The 22,461-nt window shown below is 41.1% G+C and overlaps 1 protein-coding gene across 1 annotated transcript in view; it reads right to left on the minus strand.

The window, feature by feature from the left end:
- Nucleotides 1-8,304: 8,304 nt before the first annotated feature.
- The window catches only part of LOC125461397 (somatomedin-B and thrombospondin type-1 domain-containing protein), a 28,842-nt gene continuing 14,685 nt past the window's right edge, over nucleotides 8,305-22,461 (minus strand). Inside the window, exons 3-5 of the mRNA XM_048550126.2 lie at nucleotides 19,295-19,373; nucleotides 12,513-12,689; nucleotides 8,305-9,325 (exon numbers count right to left, since the gene is read on the minus strand). Of these exons, the coding sequence (XP_048406083.1) occupies nucleotides 9,208-9,325; nucleotides 12,513-12,689; nucleotides 19,295-19,373 (374 nt within the window). The 3' untranslated portion in view covers nucleotides 8,305-9,207. The remainder of the gene's footprint in view (nucleotides 9,326-12,512; nucleotides 12,690-19,294; nucleotides 19,374-22,461) is intronic.

Raw genomic sequence — 22,461 nt, forward strand, 5'->3', positions numbered from 1 at the left:
GGGTGAGACAACAATTTCCTTGATTTGAACAACAATCTGTACAGAATTAATTGATCTTTTCTCTGGTCATTGTTACCTTGCCCTCCCTCTATCTCTACTTTTTTCTCTGTATATAGTTGGCACTTGCAACCTAAGCTAAGGAGAGGAAAGTTGACCAGTGTTCCCACTCTTAATCACCACCATGCGAACTTTATAAGCATGCCTTGTCTTGTGGCAAAGTGGTAGTGTCCTACCTTTGAGCCAGAAGGCACAATTTCAAGTCCGACCTACTCCAAAGGCACGCCACGCCAATTCTGAATGAATTGTTAAAAATTTCCTACAGTTACGGATAGAGGATAGAGGGATTGGCCTGGGTGTTATGCTTTCTGGAGGGTTGGTGCAGACTTGAGGGTTAATGGCTTCTATCAGCTCTGTAAGGATTCTATGATTCTATGGTTTGCGGAATCCTTAAAGACACCAATTAACAATGATATGAATGATGCAAAACCTCTGCACAGCAACATGAGCTGCAAAAGAAAAGGCCACAGTAAACTCAAGTACTAAAGATAATTATCTGCCAACAAAAATCAATGGCAAAAGTTATCAGGAAGGTAATTTCAACTCAGTGGGCATGGTCAGGCAAACAATATCTAACATGTAGCAGCAAGTTGTAGAAATGAGTTGGAATCTTATAACAGTTTCAATGGATACAAGTATGATTTGACCCATCAGCTACAGACATCTCCTGCGCATGGTTGCAAACGTTAACTAACAGTTTACTGATTTGAGGAACTCTGCCAATCCTTTCGTCATGAAAACATATCATTACATATCAGATTTGTTAGTCTTTACACAGGTAGCAATTCACTAAAGGGAGCAGTGACATCAGACAGCATAGAGCTCACTGCATGTAATCAAACACTAAATTTGATTCATGAAAAATTAATAGCTCACATACCAGAAGAAAATTGTTCATTTGGCCTGTTCCGGATCTCAGGACCTCACTGAAATTTTATTTACAACGTGTTAGGAATAACATGTCCAAAACCAGCCCAGTTCGTCCCCTCCCCCCACTGCATCACACAACCAGCCCAGCTCTTCCCCTCCACCCACTGCATCCCAAAACCAGTCCAGCCTGTCTCTGGCTCTCTAACCTGTTCTTCCTTTCACCCATCCCTTCCTCCCACCCCAAGCCGCACCTCCATCTCCTACCTACTAACCTCATCCCATCTCCTTGATCCGTCCGTCTTCCCTGGACTGACCTATCCCCTCCCTACCTCCCCACCTACTCTCCTCTCCACCTATCTTCTTTGCTCTCCATCTTCGGTCCGCCTCCCCCTCTCTCCCTATTTATTCTAGAACCCTCACCCCAACCCCCTCTTTGATGAAGGGTCTAGGCCCGAAACATCAGCTTTTGTGCTCCTGAGATGCTGCTGGGCCTGTTGTGTTCATCCAGCCTCACATTTTATTATCTTGGATTCTCCAGCATCTGCAGTTCCCATTATCAGTGTTAGGAATAACGATGCTGTCTAAAGCCTTTCACCTTTGTTATGCTTTTGATACATTATACTTCTGCTATGTTTCAGAGTTCCTTTCATTTCAAAAGTCTTAGGTATCCCCTTAATTAACCTATGCAGCGCTGTCTCCAAAAGCTGAAAATTCTTGCTGTTGTCCAGTGGCTAAAACTATACATTTGCTAAACGTGCCACATCTCTTTTATTCTTTGACTCAAAACACATTGCCCACTTGCCATTTCCTATTTCCTCCTGGCACCCTAATCATTGAGGGCTCCATCTGGCATCAGTACCACATCCATTTGTGCATCTCTATATTGCATATTCAAGGGTAGATGTTACATTCAAATTAAAACACCTCAAAAAAATACAAATTATTCCTCAAACTTGCTTATCAGTTGTTTAGTTATTTCATACTTCCCTCACTTAGATTACACAAATAGTCTACAGGGGTGGGTTTGGTTTGGTGGTTTACTGGTAAGGAGCACAAGAAAAATTCTGCCAATTACAGCATGCCCAATTCCAGTTAAGGGAAATATACATTATCCTGGTCAAGGACTTTTTGGAAAAATCACATAAGCTGGCAAGGTTATCGGTTTTCTGTAGAAAACTGGCTAACTTTAAAAAAATTTACAGGAAGAGTCAGAGGAGTAATATAGCATGGAAACAAGCCCTTCGGCCCAAACTAGTCCATGGGGCCCACTCAGCTAGTTCCAAATATCCACATTTGGTCCATATCCCTCTGAACTCTTCTAATCCATGTACCTATTCAAATGTTTCTTCAAATGTTGATATTGTACCTGCCTCAAACACTTTCTTTATCAAACTGTTCCATATACACACCACTCTCTGTGTGAAGACATTGCCCCCAGGTCATTGTTAAATCTTTCCCCTTTCACCTTAAAACTATGCCCTCCACTTTTCAATTCCCCATCCCTGGGAAAAAGACTACATGCATTCATCCTATCTATGCTCCTCATGATTTCAGACACCTCGATGAGGTCACCCCCTCATTCTCCTACGTTCCAAGGAATAAAGTCCTATCCTAGCCAACCTCTCCCTATAACTCAGGCCTAATAGTCCTGGCAACATCCTCGTAAATCTTCTTTGCATGCTTTCCAGTTTAACTATGTCTTTCCCTTAGCAAAACTGTACACAATACTCGAAGTGCAGCCTCACCAACAGCTTATACAACATCCCTAACATAACATCCCTACTCCTATACTCAGTGCCTCGACTGATGAAGGCCAGCATGCTAAATGCCTTTTTCAACTCCCTGTCGACTTGTGATACTAATTTCAATGAACTATGTACTTGTACTCCCAGGTCCCCCAGTTCCAAAACACTCGTCAGAAACTTACCATTTACTGAAGAAGTCCTACCTTGGTTTGACTTTCCAAAGTGCAACACTTCACACTCATCTGTATTGAATTGCATTTGCCAATCCTCAGCCCACTTCCCCATCTGATCAAGATCCCTCTGTAATTTTTGATAACCTTCCTTGCTGTCAACAATACTTCCTAAGTTTGTATCAGCCACAAACATACTAATCATACCTTGTACAGTCGCATCCAGCATAAGTCCCATGGCACATCACTAGTGACAGGCCTCCAGTCTGAGAAACAACCTTCAACCATCACCCTCTGCTCCCTACCAATCAATCCAATTTTGAATCCAATTAGCTAGCTGTCCCTCGTTCCCCTGTGACCTAACCTTCATGATGACCCTGCCATGGAAGACTGTCAAAGGCCTTACTAAAGCCCATATAACGTCTACTGCCCTACCCTCATCTATCCTGTTGGTTACCTCTTCAAAAGAACTCTAAAAGATTTGTCAGACATGACTTCCCACACACTATTCCTAATCAGATCCTGTCCCTCAGTATACTCACCACTAACTTGCCTACCACTGATGTCAGACTCACTGCCCTGTAGATTCCTGGCTTGACTTTGCTACCTTTTTTAAACATTGAGAAAACATTATCCACCCTCCAGTGTTCTGAGCTTCACCAGTGGCTAAAGTTGAAGCAAAAATCTCTGCAAAGCCCTCTGAAATTTCTACCTTAGCCTCCCATAACATCTGAGGATGGTCTTGATCAGACCCAGGGGACTTATCCACCTTAATGCTCTTTAGTCCTGCAAGCACCTCCTCTCTAGTCATTTGTATGCAGTCCAAAAATTCCCCACTTGTTTCCCTTATTTCCTTAGCAACTATGATTCTCTCCTCATGCCATGGTGATCTTTAAGGGGGCCTATTCACTCCCTAGCCACCCTTTCACTCTTAATATAGTTGTAGAGCTTCTCGGGTTTGTCTTTAATCTTATCTGCCAGATCCATTTCATACCATCCTTTTGCTCTTCTGATTTCCATCTTAAATGTGCTCCTACACTTTTTATTGTCATTTCGGGATTTACTTGAGCCCAAGGCTTATCCCAATGTATCCCTTCTTTTTCCTGACCAGAGCCTCAATATCCCTTGTCAGCCAGGGATCGCTAAACCTGACTGCTTTTCCCTTCAACCCAACAGGGACATACTGTCCCTGGACTCTTGATTTCACACTTCTAAAAGCTTCCCATTTGACAGTCATTTCTTTACCTTCAAAAAGTCTCACCCAATCAACCTCGGCTAGATCCTGCCTAATGGCCCTAAAATTGGCTCTGCTCTAGTAGACCTTAACCTGTGGACCTGGCATATCTTTTTCCATATCTATGTTAAAACTAAGAGAGTTATGGTCACTGGACCCAAAGTGCTCTCTGACTGACACTTCAGTCACTTGCCCACTATTGTTTCCTAAGAGGAAGTCCAGTGTTGCACCCTTCTGAATAGGACCCTCGACATATTGATTTCAGAAACTTTCTTGGACACGTTTGACAAATTCCAACCCATCTGGACCTTTTACACTCTGGGTGGCCCAGTCGATACAGGAGAAATTAAAATCTCCAACCAATACTGCTCTATTATTCCTACAGGTATCTGCAAATCTCTCTACATGTCTGCTCCTTTAGTGCCTGCTGGCTATTTGAGTGTCTATAATACAATTCCAACTATCCCCTTCTTTTTTCTAAGTTCTAACCACATGGCCTCATTTGACAACGCCTTAAGCAAATCCTCTCTAAGAGCTGTTGCTATGTACTCCCTAATCAAAAGGGCAACTCCGCCTCCTCACTTACTTGTACTTATGCCATACCTGTAGATTTTGTATCCTGGAACATTGAACTGCCAGTCCTGCTCGTCTCTCAGATAAGAAGGTGTAGAGTTGGATGAACACAGCAGGCCAAGAAGCATCAGAGGAGCAGGAAAGCTGATGTTTCGGGCCTAGACCTCTTTTCAGAAAATGTCTAGGCCCAAAACATCAGCTTTCCTGCTCCTCTGATGCTGCTTGGCCTGCTGTGTTCTTTCAGCTCTACACCTTGATATCTCAGCTTCTCCAGCATCTGCAGTTCCTGCTATCTCTGCTCTTCTCTCAACCCTGTTTGTGTTATAGTTAAAGGGTGGCACAGTGGCTTAGTGGTTAGCACTGCTGCCTCACAGCACCAGGGACCTAGGTTCGATTCCACCTTCAGGCAACTGTGTGGAGTTTGCACGTTCTCCTGTGTCTGTGTGGGTTTCCTCCCACAGTCCAAAAGATGTGCAGGCTAGGTGGATTGGCCATGCTAAATTGCCCATAAATGTTCAGGGATGTGTAGGTTAGGGAGGATGAGTCTGGGTGGGATGCTCCAAGGGTCAGCATGGACTTTTTGGGCCGAAGGGCCTGTTTCCGCATTGCAGGGATTCTATGATTTCCAGTTATAATATCCCAGTTCCCAGAACCAATCCATGGTCTGAGCTCATCTGCCTTACCAGTCAAGACTCGTGCATTGAAATAAATGGACTTTAAACCAGAAGTTTTTCCCTCCCTTTACTGTGCCCCAGGCTGTCCTGAATAATCACCTTGCCCTCAAAGACCAATGTTGTTGGTTGGTTCACTGAGCTGACTGGTTTTCATGCAATAGTTTTGTCTCCATTCTCGGTGACATTGTCAGCGCTGTGTAGCTTCCATTGAAGTGCTGTTGTTTTGTCCCGCTCTGAGTTTATACAGTCCAGTCTGTCATGGCAGGCAGTCTTGTTTATGGTTTTGTACTGTAGTGGTATGTTGATGGGGTCTATTTCAAAATGTTTGTTTATTGCATCATTGATTGAACTATGAGAAACACTACATAGGTCAGACAGGCAGGAAACACGCCACCAGGATACATGGGCACCAACTCGCTGCAAAACAGCACGACCATCTCTCCCTCATTTCAATACACTCCAACATAGAAGGACATCAGTTTCACTGGGACAAAGTTACAGTACTAGCACAAGAAAGACAAAGACAAGCATGAGAATTCCTGGAGGCCTGCTTTTCGACCTTTGAGGTCCTGGTTTTTAGTTTCTTACCTAATTCCCTGTACTCATTTCACAGGACCCCATCCCTTTGTCTACCCATGTCCTTTGCACCAATGTGCACAATAACCACTGGCTGCAAAAGCATGCCAGTGCCCACCTGCCTTCAGCCTAGACAAAAAGTAGAGTTAATGAATCCCCACCTGTTCCCCTACTCAGCCTCCTCACATCAAAAGCCTCAGCACTTCCACGCAAATACTGGCCAAGAGTCATGATGACTGTGGCACTGTTTCCCAGGGTTCCACTGCAATGACTATCAGCTGTCCTCTGACGCATGGCCCTTCTTCGCTATCTCTCAGATGGTGTCTTGCAGAGGTCTCCTGTACAGTCGTGATGGTTGTGGCAATGTCTCCCAGAATTCCACTGTGATGACTCAGTCAAACTTTGATTCGCACTGAATTTATGAAAGGCTCTCTGGTAGGTAATTGATTAAATTATCAAATTTACATTGGCTAACTGCCACATAATGTGATAGCATAGCAACAGAAGCAGGCCATTCAACCCCTCAAGTATGTCCTGTCATTCAATGCAATCATTGTTGACACTGTTGGCTATAGCTCAGCTTCTGGTAATATTACTTCTATTTAAACACCATGTGTTCAAGCCCCACTCTACACAATTGAGTACCAGATTTAGACAGCACGTCAGTGCAACACAAAGGCAGTGTTACACTATTGAAGATTGGATTTTTCCTGCAGAAGTCTTTTCAGTGACTATGTATGCATAGAATAGGAGATTTGGCATAATTTTCATGCTCACTTTTATTCTTCATTAGTGACAGGAATGTGGGCATTGATGGGGAGGTCAGCATTTATTCCTCTCCATAATTGTTCCTTGAGAAAATGTTGGTGATCTGCCTTCTTGGGCCAATGCAATCTGTGTGGTGCACATACACCCACAGTGCTGTGAGGAAGGGAATTTCCATTCCTTTTAGACTTTGTAGCAGTTTGATACAATTGAATGGCTTGTCAGAACACTTCAGTGGACATTTAAAAGTCAAATACATTGCAGTGGGGTTAGAGTCACATTTAGACCAGGTAACGACAGCAAATGCCATTCCCTAAAGAACATCAGTTTTTATGACAATTGGCAATCCTGACGATTTTTACAGTAAACAACAATAGTTTCATGGTCACCATCAGACTAGCTTTTAATTTCAAATTTATTAATCGGACTCAAATTCCACAAGCTGCCATGGTGGAAATGACCCGAGTCCCCAGAGCATTATCGCTACACTACTGGCTCCCTCGTGCAATAGGGCTTTGGGAATACCCATGGCCCTTTCTTATTCGCCCCATTTCAGTTTCCTCTCTTTCATGGGAAAGTGCATCTGCTTCTCTTATAAAGGCAAAATGAAATAGAAGATAATGCAGGAAGGAAACCCCCTCCAATTGTTCTGGGACAGCATTTCATCCTCAGCAGGCTTATCTGTGAGCATTGGGCACTGTGTCAGTGACCTGCAAGTTTGAGGAGCAGCACTTATGCTGTTTTCTGCTTTGCATGTTGCTTCCTACAACTCAAGGGAGTGGCGGTAACACAGAACATTAGGACAACTCGATCACATTACCAGACTACGATAGGTCACTTAACCTCTTCTGGCACAGAAACATTCTCCACCTCTGCAGTCTGGAACAAAGCCCTCATGGTCAGGGCTGGGGACAGTTTTCATTTGTAAGCCTCACTGTTGCCAAGTTACTGGTGACATTACATGAATTGACACATTATGGCAATGTTCTTGAGGGGCACACTTGCTTTGGGATAAAGTAAGGAGTAACCTCAGGATTGCTCAGTGTTTGGCTTCCTCTGTTTATGTTATAGTGACAGAGATAGTGTGAAAGGTTGTTGAGTTGGAAGTCTGAGTTTCAGAAGCGGCTGCCAATCCTGGGCTACAGTGCACACATGTATAATTGTTCTGTTCTCTTGGCAGAATGAAGCCATATCTCTTACAGAGAAAGACTGAGCTGGAAGACTCTTCTCAGCTAAGTGAAGCTGTGTGTAAATTAGCTGCTGCATTTCCGACACAGGCTATACTTTAAAAAGCTATATTGTTGCTCATAATGTCCTGAAGCAGTGTGGAGATATTTGTGATCAAAGTTGAAGTTTTTGAAGCCATTACACAGAGGAACGGGTAGCTAGTGGAAATCAATGGTGATATTACGTGAACAGGTTTTGACATCGTTCACAGAATGCACAATGAGCTTAACTTCATAGAGGGTAAAATTCAGAAGAAGTTAGGTTTGAAGATTATAAAGGCATGAATAAAAGTTTTGGGGATAGTGAGTGACTAAGAATGAAGACGGGCAATAATACCAGTTTACAAGTAGGTTGTCTTTGTGAACAGGAAGAAAATCAATATGCAGATAAAACCATACTAGACCACTCTTACATCAAATGTGTTAACCAGTTTATTTTTATAATGGCAGTTTCACCTACAGATTCTCCACTTCACAAGCAAACATACAATTGGAATTTATAACTGATCTTCTGCACACTGTGTTCTCCTCAAGCTCCCATTTGTTAATATTCTTGTCAAGACTTCACATTGGAATTTCGATTTCTTCAAGTAAGTGACAGAGTTGTTATACTGTTAGCCATAAGAAAACAGTAATGAGAAATGAAAACTTTTCTAAAGTGACACAAAGCTCTGCTGGAATGAGCAGCTATCTAATCTTTTACTGACACAAACTAAGATGCTTCCCAGCCACAACCAGATTTTCACCAAGGATCACGGAAATGAATGCTCTGTGTTTCTTCAAAGAGGTACATGTTACAGTACACTAGATTTGCTAATTAAATATTTATGAATAATAAATGTCAGACTGCATAGGGAGCATTATGGATGTCAAACACTCACTCCGCAGTAACTGAAACTTTCTGACATGTAAGGCAACTCCCGCAACCAATCACTGAACTAATTGTGTAACATTTGGCTTGTTATTTTTACTTTTGTAAGCCTTAAATGTTCTTTGGGAAATTCAGTTTAAAAACTTCCTCTTCATTTGATTTATTCCTTTTCATGAAAGGTAAAAAACAGTTTCTCTCTCTCTCACATTCTGTAATGGGATACAATGTATTGAAAATGCTGGAAAATAAAATGGTTTACAGAAACTAATAGTTCAGCGACTTCACCATATGCATTTACACAATATTTTGCAGACTTCAGAATATACCATGTCATATGTTTAGTCTTAACATTGTTTGAGTTAGTTTCCAGCTGACTGTGTCTGGAGTATAAGTGCTTAGCAGGTATTAATAAAATGAATGTTCTCCATGGATGGAATGAGTTGGCTTCAAATGAATAAAAAACTATGAACTTGAGGACAAGAACATGATTCGATCTGTCGAATCCACTTCCATGTTCCTCTGCATTGAGGATTACCAATTGCTTGCCAGTGCAGAATCTGATTCCTGTGAGAGAGAGAGAGACACACACAAATACACTTTAACAATTCTATGTGAATAACTATTGGCCTACTTTGAACTTCAGAATTAGTTTTGTTATTTGTTTTCCACATTAGCTATCTTCTACACAGTTATCAGTCTCATTCAGCACTTCCAGTAAATTCACAATATGGTCATTTTTAAAGAGATTTTCTGTATGCAGCACGGTAGTTCTATGCTTGGTGATACTGGTGAAATGTACATTCAGTGGAAAGATTATAAATATTTGTTTAGTTACACAAACCTGAATTAATTATTGGATTTACAATGAACATGTGCATTCACAGTATGTTAGGGAATGGTTTAAGAAAAACAGAAAGAATTCTCTTCATATAGCACCTTTCATAATCACTGGATATTTAAAGCAAAGGTGCATTAAAGGTGTATTAGGTGTAATCACAGTTGTAGAGTGGAAAAATATCAGTGATGTGGAATAACAACACAGGGAAACAGAAACTGTTCACCTCTGTCCCAAGATTTTAATCTGCTGCATTAGATCTCAGTCTAGATTTTTCCAAAAAGTAGTCCCAAGCCATTGCACCAACAACAGGTCTGTTGAGAGCCACCCATTGAAGTGACTGTCCAATTAAGCACAGAAGTCCAGCCTCTCAGAGTTGTCAATCCAGTCAATGGGCTGTCAGCTCACTGGCCTCAGCAGCATTATCAACAGATGTGGCTGCAGAAGAGGCTGAGGCTGCAGCAAGAGGCACCGGGTACCTCCAAGTTTTGACAAGCATAAAAACCAGGAAAGATTTTTTTCTCAAATTCTGAGGCTGAACAGGCAGGTCCTAGGAACTGGAAGGTGACAGCGCGCCAGGAGCTGTTACTGGTGGATGGGAGTGAGAGGGGGGGCCCTCCATGCACCATGGAGGAACGACCATTAAAGAAAGCTGCACACCCCCAGGAACCCCACTGAGAAACCACTAGTGTTAACCTGGCAATATCCCCATGCAAGGGGGTTGGCCTAACACTAATAAAATGCTCGTGGGCTGAGAAGTAATCATTTACTAGCCACCTGCCAGAGGTCAGTGGACTGCCCATCATTGCCACTGACAAAATCCCATAGTGACGACAGCAGGTCAGGTATTTAAACTTCAAAATCTCTCCACCCTCAACCTGTCCATCTTCCTACTCACCCATCCGCTCCCCATCCCATTGACCAATCACAATAAACCCCTGCCTGCATCCACCCATCTCCATTTCACCTACCCTCTTTATTTCTGGGCTCCCCCCACCACCAGAGCCCTGATGAAAGGTTTCAGCCCGAAACTTTACCCTCCTTGCTCCTCGGATGCTATGTGCTCTAGTGTGTGTTTCCAGCTTCATATTTATTGACTCTAGCTTCCAGCATCCGCAATCCTTACTGTCTGCAAGGGAGTGGACATGTTACTAGATGGCACTGTGTTACGTCAACGTCACACCCACAGCACATGTCAGCAGTGTACACGGCAGACACACTGAATGTGCTTCAAACAAGTAGCCATCTCTCAAAATACAATGGGAACAGCCCATTCAAAAAATTCATGGGATTTGTCAGTCAGGGGCTCCCACTACAATCAGTCTGAACTACGTTCTATCTCAGACCAGAGGCTCGTACATAGTCAGTCACTTGGCAGAGCCAGGGACAAGTGTTCTGTTCATGGGCAGTGAGCTTTCTTCAGGCCTTCAGCTCCATTGCAACCACGCCAGACATTAGCAGTAAGTCATTTGGGGACATTTGCAAAGATCAGTCTGGGGTTTAGTCATTCATCAGTCAGGGCTGACATCAGGTTGGTTGGCAGGAGGGCTCTGGCCAGTCTAGTATAGGAGGCCCAGAGTGTATTGCCCTTGATCTCTTTTCCTCCCGAAGAACGAGGTATACTGCCAGCATTGATTGAGGATGTTCTAATGAACTGTCACAGAACTGCGTCATCTGCTGAAGTGGGATTGGCGAGCTGAAGGGATGGGTAGCAATCCTATCCCAGTAGCCATCGAGGTAACTTCTGCACTGGATTATTATGCAACCATCTGTTTCCAAGAATCCACTGGGGACCTGTGCAGGATCCTTAACCTAAAAATCTATCCAGGATGTTAGCAATGCAATCTGCACAAACTCACACCACTTCATCTCATTTCCCTGTGACGAGGGCAGTGCTGCAGCTCAGGTAGTAGGCTTGGCCAGCCTAGCAGGTTTGACTCAGGTTCAGTGTTCTATAGACTGTACACACATGGTGTTGAGAGCACCATATCATAACGCAGCTGACTTCATCTATAGAAAAAGGCTCCATTCCATCAATGTAAAAGTCATCGGTGATCATCAGTACCACCTCTTAGAAGTCTGCATCAGGCACCCTGGGAATTGCCATAATGCCTACATACTTGAAAACTTTCATGTTCCTGCTCAAAGCTGGATACCTTACAAAGATAATTACTGAGCAACAAGGACTCCATTCTGCAACCATGGCTGATGACTCCATTATGGAGCACCCTGATTGAAGGAGAGTATCTAGCAACAATGCAGCCCATTCTTTCACCAGGGCCAATGTAGGACAGAAGCTAGGCCTCCTGACGACAAGGTTTTGATGCTTGGAGCAGTCAGGGGAGCCTTACAGTACAGTCCAATCTTTTCATGTTGTGCTCTGCATAACTGGAGCAGGCAAAGTGAGGATGCGATGTACAGTGAAGAATTGGGAGACTGGGAGCAGTCTTCGGAACAGGATGGGAACATTGAGCAGGGAACATCACCTTCGCAATGACAGAGAGATGCAATGTTGGAAGCAACAAGCAGACAGGACTTAACTGACAGTGGTGATGTTGCTAATTATGGTCTATCAAAGCCGATATTAATTTTACCTTGCAAAACTAGCAGGCTCACATGACAGGACTCAGCCATCATTATGACAGATAACTGATTAATAATGTCCATTTTACAGTCGACCTTATTGCATAAGGTCAAGATTACCTCCATGATGTAATCTTAAGAGTTCTCTATGCTGTTTCTGGCCGCAGATGAAATACGACCTTACTAACTGGATGATATTTAACATTTTAGCAGTGTTATAAAACATACCCAACACCTTCGGGAATAATAAATTCCGTCATCTCTAAGGCAACAATTCCAGCAAGCAAGAAACTACCTTTGTTACGAAACCATTTGAAAAAGATAACTGCTTGCCTTTCAGCTTCTGAGCCATCACCATAACATCTTTGGAACCTCGAGTTCAGAGCTGGAGGCTGGCATTCTACACAAACAGTGAATCCCTCTCGAAGATACCGCATCCACCGAGTGTACGGACGGTTTTCTACCAAGCAATGTGGAGTCAATGATTTCACTTTAAATTCTACACAATACCTATGGGGCAAGGAAAAGCAAATTAAAAAAAACTAATGTTTGAAAAAGTACACCAGTGAACATAAAGTACATTGTATTTTTCTTTAAAATGCCAATAAAGGAGAAGGTTTGAACAATTCTTTTTATATTAGTAGCATGGTTTCATATACCATTCTGCAACTGAGGCACAGACTGTAACAATTAAAAAGGGAATTGGTGGAGTATTTGAAAACAAAAGACTATGAAAAAATACAGAGAAAGGATATGTAAATTGTTAAAGTATTGATTAAAGTAGATGTTTCCAATTGAGGAGCTAGCAACTTGCACTGAATGGCTTTCCTTCCAGCTGCAGCTTCTAAAATACTATGAAATGTTAAGTTATTCTGCGAAATAGCTGTGGCAATGGCCAACAAGAAGACCGGACAATTTCCATTGCATTGCTGTTGAATTGTCTGTGGTTTCGATCAATTGTTGTTAACATCATTTGTAGGTGCCTAGAGCTAGAAAATGTGGTCATTACTGCAATCTCTTCTTAGCAACAAAGTTGAAACAATAGTTGGAGTGACTGCCCATGAGTGGAGGATTCCTTACTTTCTGAGCTAACTTATTGGTTACAGATCACAGCTAAAGTATGGCTGTGAAAAGGTAATGCAGTTAAGCAAGTCCAGAAAATTGTACCAATTTTAAATTTCTGCCTCCAGGTCAGATGAACCCAACATGAAAAATGTTTTTGCTGTCAATACGAGTTTGTATCTGTAACTAAATACAACAGAGACTAGATGAAAATTTACACACAACTAAATTTATCAATGGGAAAATTCCTAGTAATGATGCCTGACCAAACATAGTTGGACTTATTGCCAATCATGCAATAAACTTTCCTATTTAAGGTTTTAGCAAAGACTTGTACCACACACTTCGTCCCTAATGATCAAATATACAGAGAGATCAATGGCACACCCATGGGGTCACCTATCTGAGGACTCATTGCAGAGACAGTCATGCAAAGAGTAGAACACTCCACCCAACCCCACATTCAACATAAACTGTGGATCCAGTACGTGAACAACACATTTGTCATTATTAAACACAAATTAGAAGAGACCCACCACCTCATTGACAACGTGTTCGCAGGGAGTAAATTCACAAGGGAAGAAAAAAACAACAATCAGCTTCCGTTTCTGATCAGAGTTGAATGTATGACCAACAGGGAGTCCCAAATCTCAGTATACAGGAAAGTAACCCACACTGACCAAATCCTCAACTTCCACAGCAACCACCCAACATCTACTAAAAAAGCTATGTTAGGACACTATTTGGATGGGCCACCACTCACTGCAATACACCTGAACCACTCAGTAAAGTGGAAGAGCATCTATACAAATCTTCACTATGAACGGATATCCCCACAACTTCATCTGCAGATGCCCACTAAATAGACAACTACAGGAAGACACAGTACACCTTAACACGCTGGCCACACTGCGCTACCTCAAGAACATATCAGAACTGACAACAAAACTCCAAGGACCACTAGGAATCATGGTAGCACACAAGCTCACAGCCACTCTATGACAAACACTCAAAAGGATGAAAGACCCCATTCCCACAACATGCAGAACCAACATGGTTCACATAATGCTATGTAACAACTGCCACAAACATTATATCGACAGACAGGAAGAAAACTAACCATTAGAATACACAAACATCAGCCAGCAGTAAAATGACACGACAAACTTTCCTTAATATCAGGACAGTTGAACAATGAAGGTAATCAGTTTAACTGGGACAACATAACTGTAGTAGCTCAAGCCAAAGGTAGACACACAGGGGAATTCCTACGGACATGGTTCTCAACCCATAATGTAATTGACAAACATATAGAATTAGACCCTGTATACAAGCCCATACAGAACAGAACCAGAAATGGCACAGCTCACCATAACAGACTGGACAGTATAAATTCCAAGCGGAATAGAACAACATTGCTTCATCAGAAGCCTCACTGATGAAGCTACCTACCATGGTGACAAAACGTCTGAACAAAAACAAGCCAGCTCGGCCACCAAGTCAACAACCAAACCTTATTATCTGTGAATAGTTCCTCTTTTGAGAACTGTATGGTGGTGCATCCTCCAGCACTAATCACGAGATAGACCCAAGATAAAGCAAAGCCAAACTAGGATTGCTGGCAAAAACTACCTCAAAACTACTTCCACATACTGGTGGAAGGTGGCAAACACTACAGTGCCAGAGGTGATCACCTGTAGAAATACCACAGGCATGGTAGTCCCCTCAGTTGGACTCACCTGCAGCTTTCTGCATGCTGTTTAACCCAGTATTGCAAATTTACTTCTACTGCATACTATAAAGCCAAAGGACACCTGGTTGTGAGTGTAACAGGGACTGGTTACTTTAAAGTTCAGAATCAAACTCAGAATCTCCTGCTACAAGAGGCCATACAATACCAAAAGGAGCTCAGGTTAATTATATCTACGATATTAAGTTAGGGGCCTAGAGTGCAGGAAGTCTTGTGATACATTAGCTATCAAGGGTTAGGTGAATCACAGTAAGTGTCAGGAAATTGAATGCTTGCAGCTGAAGATCTCTGCATTCAAGCAGCAACAAAATCGGCGAAGAGGATGAGTTTCTGGATCAGACTATTCAGAATCTGGTGAACTAAGAGGCAGTGTGAGATTGGCTCAGAACACAGGATAATATACAAAACACAACAGGACAAAGAGGCTCACAACACAGAATAATATAGAAAACATAACAGGGCAAAGAGCAACGGAATGGAGGATTGAACCAAGATTTTGAGCAACTACCTCAAAAATAAGCACAGATCTAATTCACTGCCGCTGGCCATGTAATATATACACATCACTGGAATTGAACCTTTGTAATTCACAAGGTCAGTGGGCTTGTCCAGAATAGCCTATGGGGCCGTGTGTGTGCATGCAGCAATACCATAGATGGGGTGTTGAGAACATCTTAACCCTGCATTTGCAAGAATCCTACAGCTGCACCCAGCTTTTCTGGGTTTCTGTGCAGAAGGGGATACGAAAATTTGAATTTATCAATATGGCATCAGTTAGTTGTGTAATGCAAACATTAACTACAGACTGACTCATTTTGGCCATATCTCCTGCTGCAGCTGGGAAGGAGTCAGAGACAAGGAGGTTGAAGCTATAAGACTACAAGAGTCAATGAATACAATGCCAGTTGCAGCAATGAGCTGCTGAAGATAACATATTATAAAACTGTAGAAACTTATAACACTGGAGACCATTCAGCCCGCCATGCCAATACTGGCTCTGAAAGAACAACTGTGTTCAGCTCACCACTGCAGGTTTCTCATCTATATGTATCCAATTAATTTCTTTGTAAAATTATTTATTACTAGCTCTTTCACCACCAAGAGCAACAGGCTCCTTAAAGAAGTATAGCTTCCTTCGGCATTTCTCCTACATTGAGGGACTTAGGATGTCTGCAAGCTTTATACTTCCTCCTTAGTGACTTCTCAGCAGCTGTAACTCCCTGGGGTTACTATAGCTATGTGGAGCTTTTCCATCAGTTATTACTCTTTCTCCAGCATAAGTGGAATGACCAAAGGTTTCCTACTTTCAAAATAAAACACAGTATCCCATACAGTGGTGACGCCTATTTCCCAGGATGACCCCATCCTAACTGTTGAAAATTAATGTGAATCTAGATGCTAACAAAATAAAAATGAAACATTGTGGTAACATCCAATATTCAGTAATTAAAGCTGCATATTGTTGATCAATATGTCATGCTTCATATCGTTTTGAAGTCTGTTTTTAATCTACTTTTTAAAAACATTATTCTGAGCACTTTGGAGGTTTCAGTCATGCTCTCCACAGTCCCCAGTAATGGAAAACTGAAGGAAGGTCCAGTTGTATTTCCTCACAGCATGCATTCTGCACTTTCAACCTCTTCAAAAATGCATCCCTGGGACTGTCAGTAGGAAAATCCCAATAGCTGTCACCCCACTAAACGCAAGGACCAGCACCTTCTTATTCAGGGTTTGCAACCTATACAAGATGTCTATGAAGCCACGTACATGCACCCACCCACCAGGCTCACTAAACTTCTTTGTCATCCCTCAGACAAAGATCAAGAAAGAAGCAGGGCAAAACAGGACATGAGACTGTCTGGGTCGAAGGGCCAATGCAGAGTGCAGGCTCAGAGGAGGAAGTGTTCACAATGCATCCGCTGTTTTTGTGACCCCAATGAAGGTTGTGAACCATAGCTTGGGAAGCAGTGCTCTAATTTTTCCTGATGTCATAGTTGTACTGTTCAAGATTTGTGACAAAGTTTAAAGAATAGTGGCACCTTGCACTTACAAAATGGCCAATTTACAGTAATAGTAAGGAACATGGGGCACGGAATTAGTGGACAGCATTTAAGATGAACATTTAAATGAAAATATATGTTTGAGAAGATATTCAAAGGGGCAAAGAAATATAGTGAAAGGGAGGGATTGAGAGGGGTGTGACAGGATGCTCAAGAGTGAGTAATAACAAACTAAAAACAGCAGAGGGGAAGCAAGTCTGGGCAGGGTTGCAGAGCTGACGTGCAAAGTCTTTGGAGTGATTTGAAGATGTGAATGAGATATTAATTTTAATGTATTAGCAATGGGAAGACACTATGTCAGCCAGAATAAAAGGTGATGAGCAAGAAAGACACATTGGGACAGGTTATGTATAGCCATTTTGTGAAGTTGGAATTTATAGATGGTGGTCAAAGATGGCCTGGGAGGGCAGCATTAGAGTGATCAAATCCGAAGGTGATAAATGAATTGTTAAGATGTTCAGTTTATGAGGAACTGAGGTGAGTTGGAGACAAGCAAAGCTGTGAATTTGAAACATGTTGACTTGGTGGAGAGAACATAGGACTTGAAATGTGTTAGAAATCGGGGCAAAGCTCATGTTAAGATCAAATAAGTCAAAATTCTGGAATAGTCTTTCACTCTTAATAGTGTCAAAGAATGGAACTTGAATTAAGAGTGTGGGAGTGGAGTTTGTGGTGATTTCCATGAAAGATGGCTGAAGGGAGTTATGATTCATCCAAAACTTCATGATCAACAAGACAAAGATTGGGTAGGAAATTCAGTTTATGTAGTAGCAAAATTGAGCCCGGTATCTTTAACAAACATAGGAAGGTGATCTCCTTGGACAAATATAAATTCAGTTGTTAGTTTTAGTCAAGGGATTACAGGTTAAAGAATTAGGTTACAATGTTAGAAACCTATTCTTTACGCGCAACCTAAAGCACAACTTTAAACCCTGTTAAGCACAATCTCTAGCTTGATTAGAAGAACAGATCAATTTACTCTCATACTTTAAATTTTAATATTTAGAATATTATAAATCTGCTTCCATTCTGTTGATCTGCTAACATAATTTTGCATTATATTTACTGCAACAACAGTTTTGCATTATGAAATTAGTCTCAATCTTTAGTTACTTGTCTTGCACAACTTTGGCTCCCTAAATAGAACGGCTTCTTTAACAATGGCCTTATCCTGCTCAGAGATAAATGAAGAAGTCTGGAACATCAAAAGAGCCATATTTTCAAAGAGATAGAAAGAATACTACGGTCATTGTTCAGAGTTCAGTTGATGACTTGACCAAGGCACATCATAAAAATCTGACAGAACATCACCAAATCTTGATGAAAGAATCAACATTTAAGTCTCCATAGCAATTTCACTTTAAAAGAAACATTTTTGACTGTTGTGCATTTTAGGTTAGTCAGGAACAAATGCTAGGAAAGCTACAATAATGCAGTACTATTTATCCAAAAAGGAACATTCTCAATTTAACAAATACTACTTCTACAGCAATGCAAGGTTTAACCTGTATATTTAAAATTTTGTTCTAATCTGTAGCGCACTTTGCTGTTATGTCATTAATTTGAATTATTCTTAATTCTTCTTTAGAAAATATTGGGGCAGTTCCAATGTCACCACATTCACAACACGATATCAGATATAAAGGGAGTTTTGGTCAAAAATAGGGATAAAGAGCAGCAGTGATTGTCTAACCTTTATTCCCTTTTGAGTGCAAGTATTACTGGATGAACAGAGTTACTGAATTTATCTTGTCACATTTGCATTTACTGTAGAATTAATGGTTGATAACTCGATAATTGGCTTACATTTGCTTCATTCAAACCAAATGCACTTACTGTAAATATTATACATTACGGAATCCATATATGGTATTTGTTAGTTTTGAGAATGTTGTTTAAGGTACTGATCAGCTGAGGTTGATAATGAAACATTTTTCCAATTCTCCATCCAATCTACACCAAGCACTCCAACAGGCTGAATACAACAAAGATGAGTCATTGGGCAGACATCCTTCCTTCCTTCCTGCTTTGAGCTAACAGTTTCAAACTCATTTCATTTTGAACTCTTTTGGCAACCAGAATATTACCCTCAATTTAAATAATGATGATACCACAAGATTTGATTTAGAAAACAATTTTTCTAACATTTCTCTAATTGCTTGATTTAGATCTATAGTATAATTAAGCATAACTAAATCCATTTCAGTACAATGTGGCAAACATACTTAAGACTTTTTACTTACCCTGGTGCCTCAGATTCAATGAATACATCTCGTTTTTTTCTAGCTTTTCCATATCCTCCCATAGTAATCAAGGCAGGGACTGTACACATTAAAACACAAAAGATGTAAATCATGAGTGACAACACTAGGCCGATGTCCAACCAGGCTACAAACAAAGGTTTGTACGACCTAGCAACACACATAAAGATTGCCACCAATGGAAAATTAAATGTATATTATGAATGATGTAAGAAGTGCATTATTCATTAACTTTATTTACTTATGTGGTCAAATATGAATACATACAGCATCATAAAGAATGCAAACTTCCCCGGTGATTTTTTTTACTATTATGTGGCAAAGTAAATCATGACTTAACTAAAATTCTTGATTGTGAAACAATATTTACATGTTGCATTTTAAACAAAGAATGAAAATGCTGCTCCTTATGTGAATCATTATACTTTTGTCATTCCCCAATGTAGCAAATGTAATGCTGCTGCTCCTTCACAACCTGAGAGATACACTGTTTCATAAGGTTGGCAAACCAAAAGAATAGACATATTATATATATATATTATATAAAACTCTATAAGGTAAATGCCAGATGAGAGTAAACCTGATGTAAAAATCAGCAAAAGTCAGTTATGCCCCTGGGCACACTTCACTGAAAACTGCACATAGCTGCCTACACAATTCGACACGTCAAATCAGAGGTCTCAGATGTATACGTGGATCTAATTCACAAACAATACAAGAACACAACAAAGCCCTGGGGAAAAATGATGCACAGACAGATCTGGGTGTTCAGGTCCGCGGAACCCTGAAGGTGGCAACGCAGGTCAATAGAGTGGTCAAGAAGGCATACGGCATGCTTTCATTCTTTGGACGGGGTTTTGAGTACAAGAGTTGGCAGGTCATGTTGCAGTTGTATAGGACTTTGATTCGATCACATTTGGAGTACTGTGTGCAGTTCTGGTCGCCACATTACCAAAAGGATGTGGATGCTTTGGAGAGGGTGCAGAGGAGGTTCACCAGGATGTTGCCTGATATGGAGGGTGCTAGCTATGAGTTCAAGTTGAGTAGATTAGGATTATTTACATTAGAAAGACAGAAGTTGAGGGGGGAACCTGATTGAGGCTTACAAAATCATGAGACATATAGACAGGGTGGATAGCAAGAAGCTTTTTCCCAGAGTGGGGGAAACAATTACAAGGGATCATGACTTCAAGGTGAGAGGGGAAAAGTTTAAGGGAGATATGCGTGGAACTCTGTAAACTAGCAGACTTTTTGGGGCATTGCTCATGAACAATTTGGATGCATCTCCAATGATGGCAGCATGTTTTTTCTGTCAATCTTGTAGGGACATGTCCATAACTTTGAGTATTGGAACCTTTGGGTTTGAACCTGGAGCCTGCAAAAGGGAGATAAAATTAGATTTTATGCTCTGTTTGTGAAGTACCTTTTGGGGCTCAGGAGATTTCAGCAGGTGTATTTCATTTCCCTGTCTTGGAGACACCTGGCGCAGTGTGTCAAAAGAGGTGGGCATGATAGCATCATTTAAGATGTGTCTAGACAGATACATGAATAGGCAGGGAGCCGAGGGATACAGATCCCTGGAAAATAGGTTTTGGTGCAGGTTTGGAGGGCCGAAGGGCCTGTTCCTGTGCTGTAATTTTCTTTTTTTTTGCTTTGTTAACACATATTTAAGTTTATCAAAGATTTATTGACAAGTGTATTTTTTCTGGAAGTACATAAGATAAATGTGTGAATTATATCAGGATGACCCAGTTTTTAAATGGAATGATGGACCAACAACATTAGCTGTTCATTACACTTGCACTTTGACACAACCATCCTGTGGGCTTTTGTGTTGGTATTTAGAACTGAAGAATGGTCACTGGACCCAAAACTCTGTTTTCTCTCCACAGATGCTGTCCAACCTACTGAGCTTTTCCAGCAATTTCTGACTTTGTTTCTAATTTTCAGCATCCACAGTTCTTTGTTTTTTTTGTTCAGATAAATTTTTGTGCAGGTGAAAATGTGATGCCTGAAGAGCAGTGCATCTCTCAGAAGTTTTATATACGCATATAGATATCTTTTGACAGATAGTGGACTGGATTTTATAACATGGAAGGTGTATCATGTAATAAAAAGACAGGCTGGCCACTCTGGCAGGAAGAATAGAAAAACAATGTTCTTTAAAAGATAAAAGAGTGCTCTCTATCAAACAACTGTATCTGGATGTCCTTGCAAATGATTCACAAATATTTAGCATGCAGATTTCCATCACTATACAGGGCATGGGAGACAATATCTCAATACTGTGTTCTGTTTTTATCCATTTTTTTTTAAACAGGAGATATACTTAAGCATATACATAAGATTCACTTAGCTGAATCCTGGGATGAAGAGAGATTGTCTTGTGAGGAAAGGTTTAGCAGGTCTTTGGACTTCAGAAGAATGACAGATGATATTATTGAAATAAGATTTTGAAGCAGTTTGACAAGGCAGATGGTGATAAGGACTTTTTCTCCCCCTCATGGGGCAAGTTTAGAACCAGGAAGCTTGGTTCAAATTAAGGAGTCTCACATTTAAAACAGAGATGAGGAGGACTCTCTTGTCTCAGAATGTTGTCAATTTTTGGGCTCCTCTTCCATGGAGAGCAGTGGAGACTGCAGCATTGAAAATATTCATGGCAGTGTTGGACAGCTTTTTTTGCCCACTAGAATGTCAAAGATTGTTATTTTTCATCTGAAAGTCAATTTTTTTTTAAACAAGGTCAGAAATCACAACACCAGGTTATAATCTAACAGGTTTATTTGAAAACAAACTTTCAGAGCCTTTCTCCTTTTTCAGGAAGGAGAGAACGAGAGAGAGCGCGCAAGAGAGAGTGCCAGACGCAGAATTTATAAGTAAAAGATCAAAGGGTCACACCATGAATGAGGATGTACTAAACAAACCCAAGATGCTATTAAATCTTTAATCAATTAAAGGTTTTAATTGATTAATTTTTAATTTTTTTTTCCAAGGATGAAAGGATTATCTGTTGACCCATTCCCCTCCCTTCCACAAACTCACCATAAAACAATAGCAGAGAATGAAATAATTCCTGAGGCTAAAATCCCATCACCAAGTCACCCTTTATTTATATATGGAGCGTCCTTGACATTAACCCAGCCTTCCCA

This window comes from Stegostoma tigrinum, chromosome 19 (genome assembly GCF_030684315.1).
Source record: "Stegostoma tigrinum isolate sSteTig4 chromosome 19, sSteTig4.hap1, whole genome shotgun sequence".
Classification (NCBI taxonomy): Eukaryota; Metazoa; Chordata; class Chondrichthyes; order Orectolobiformes; family Stegostomatidae; genus Stegostoma; species Stegostoma tigrinum.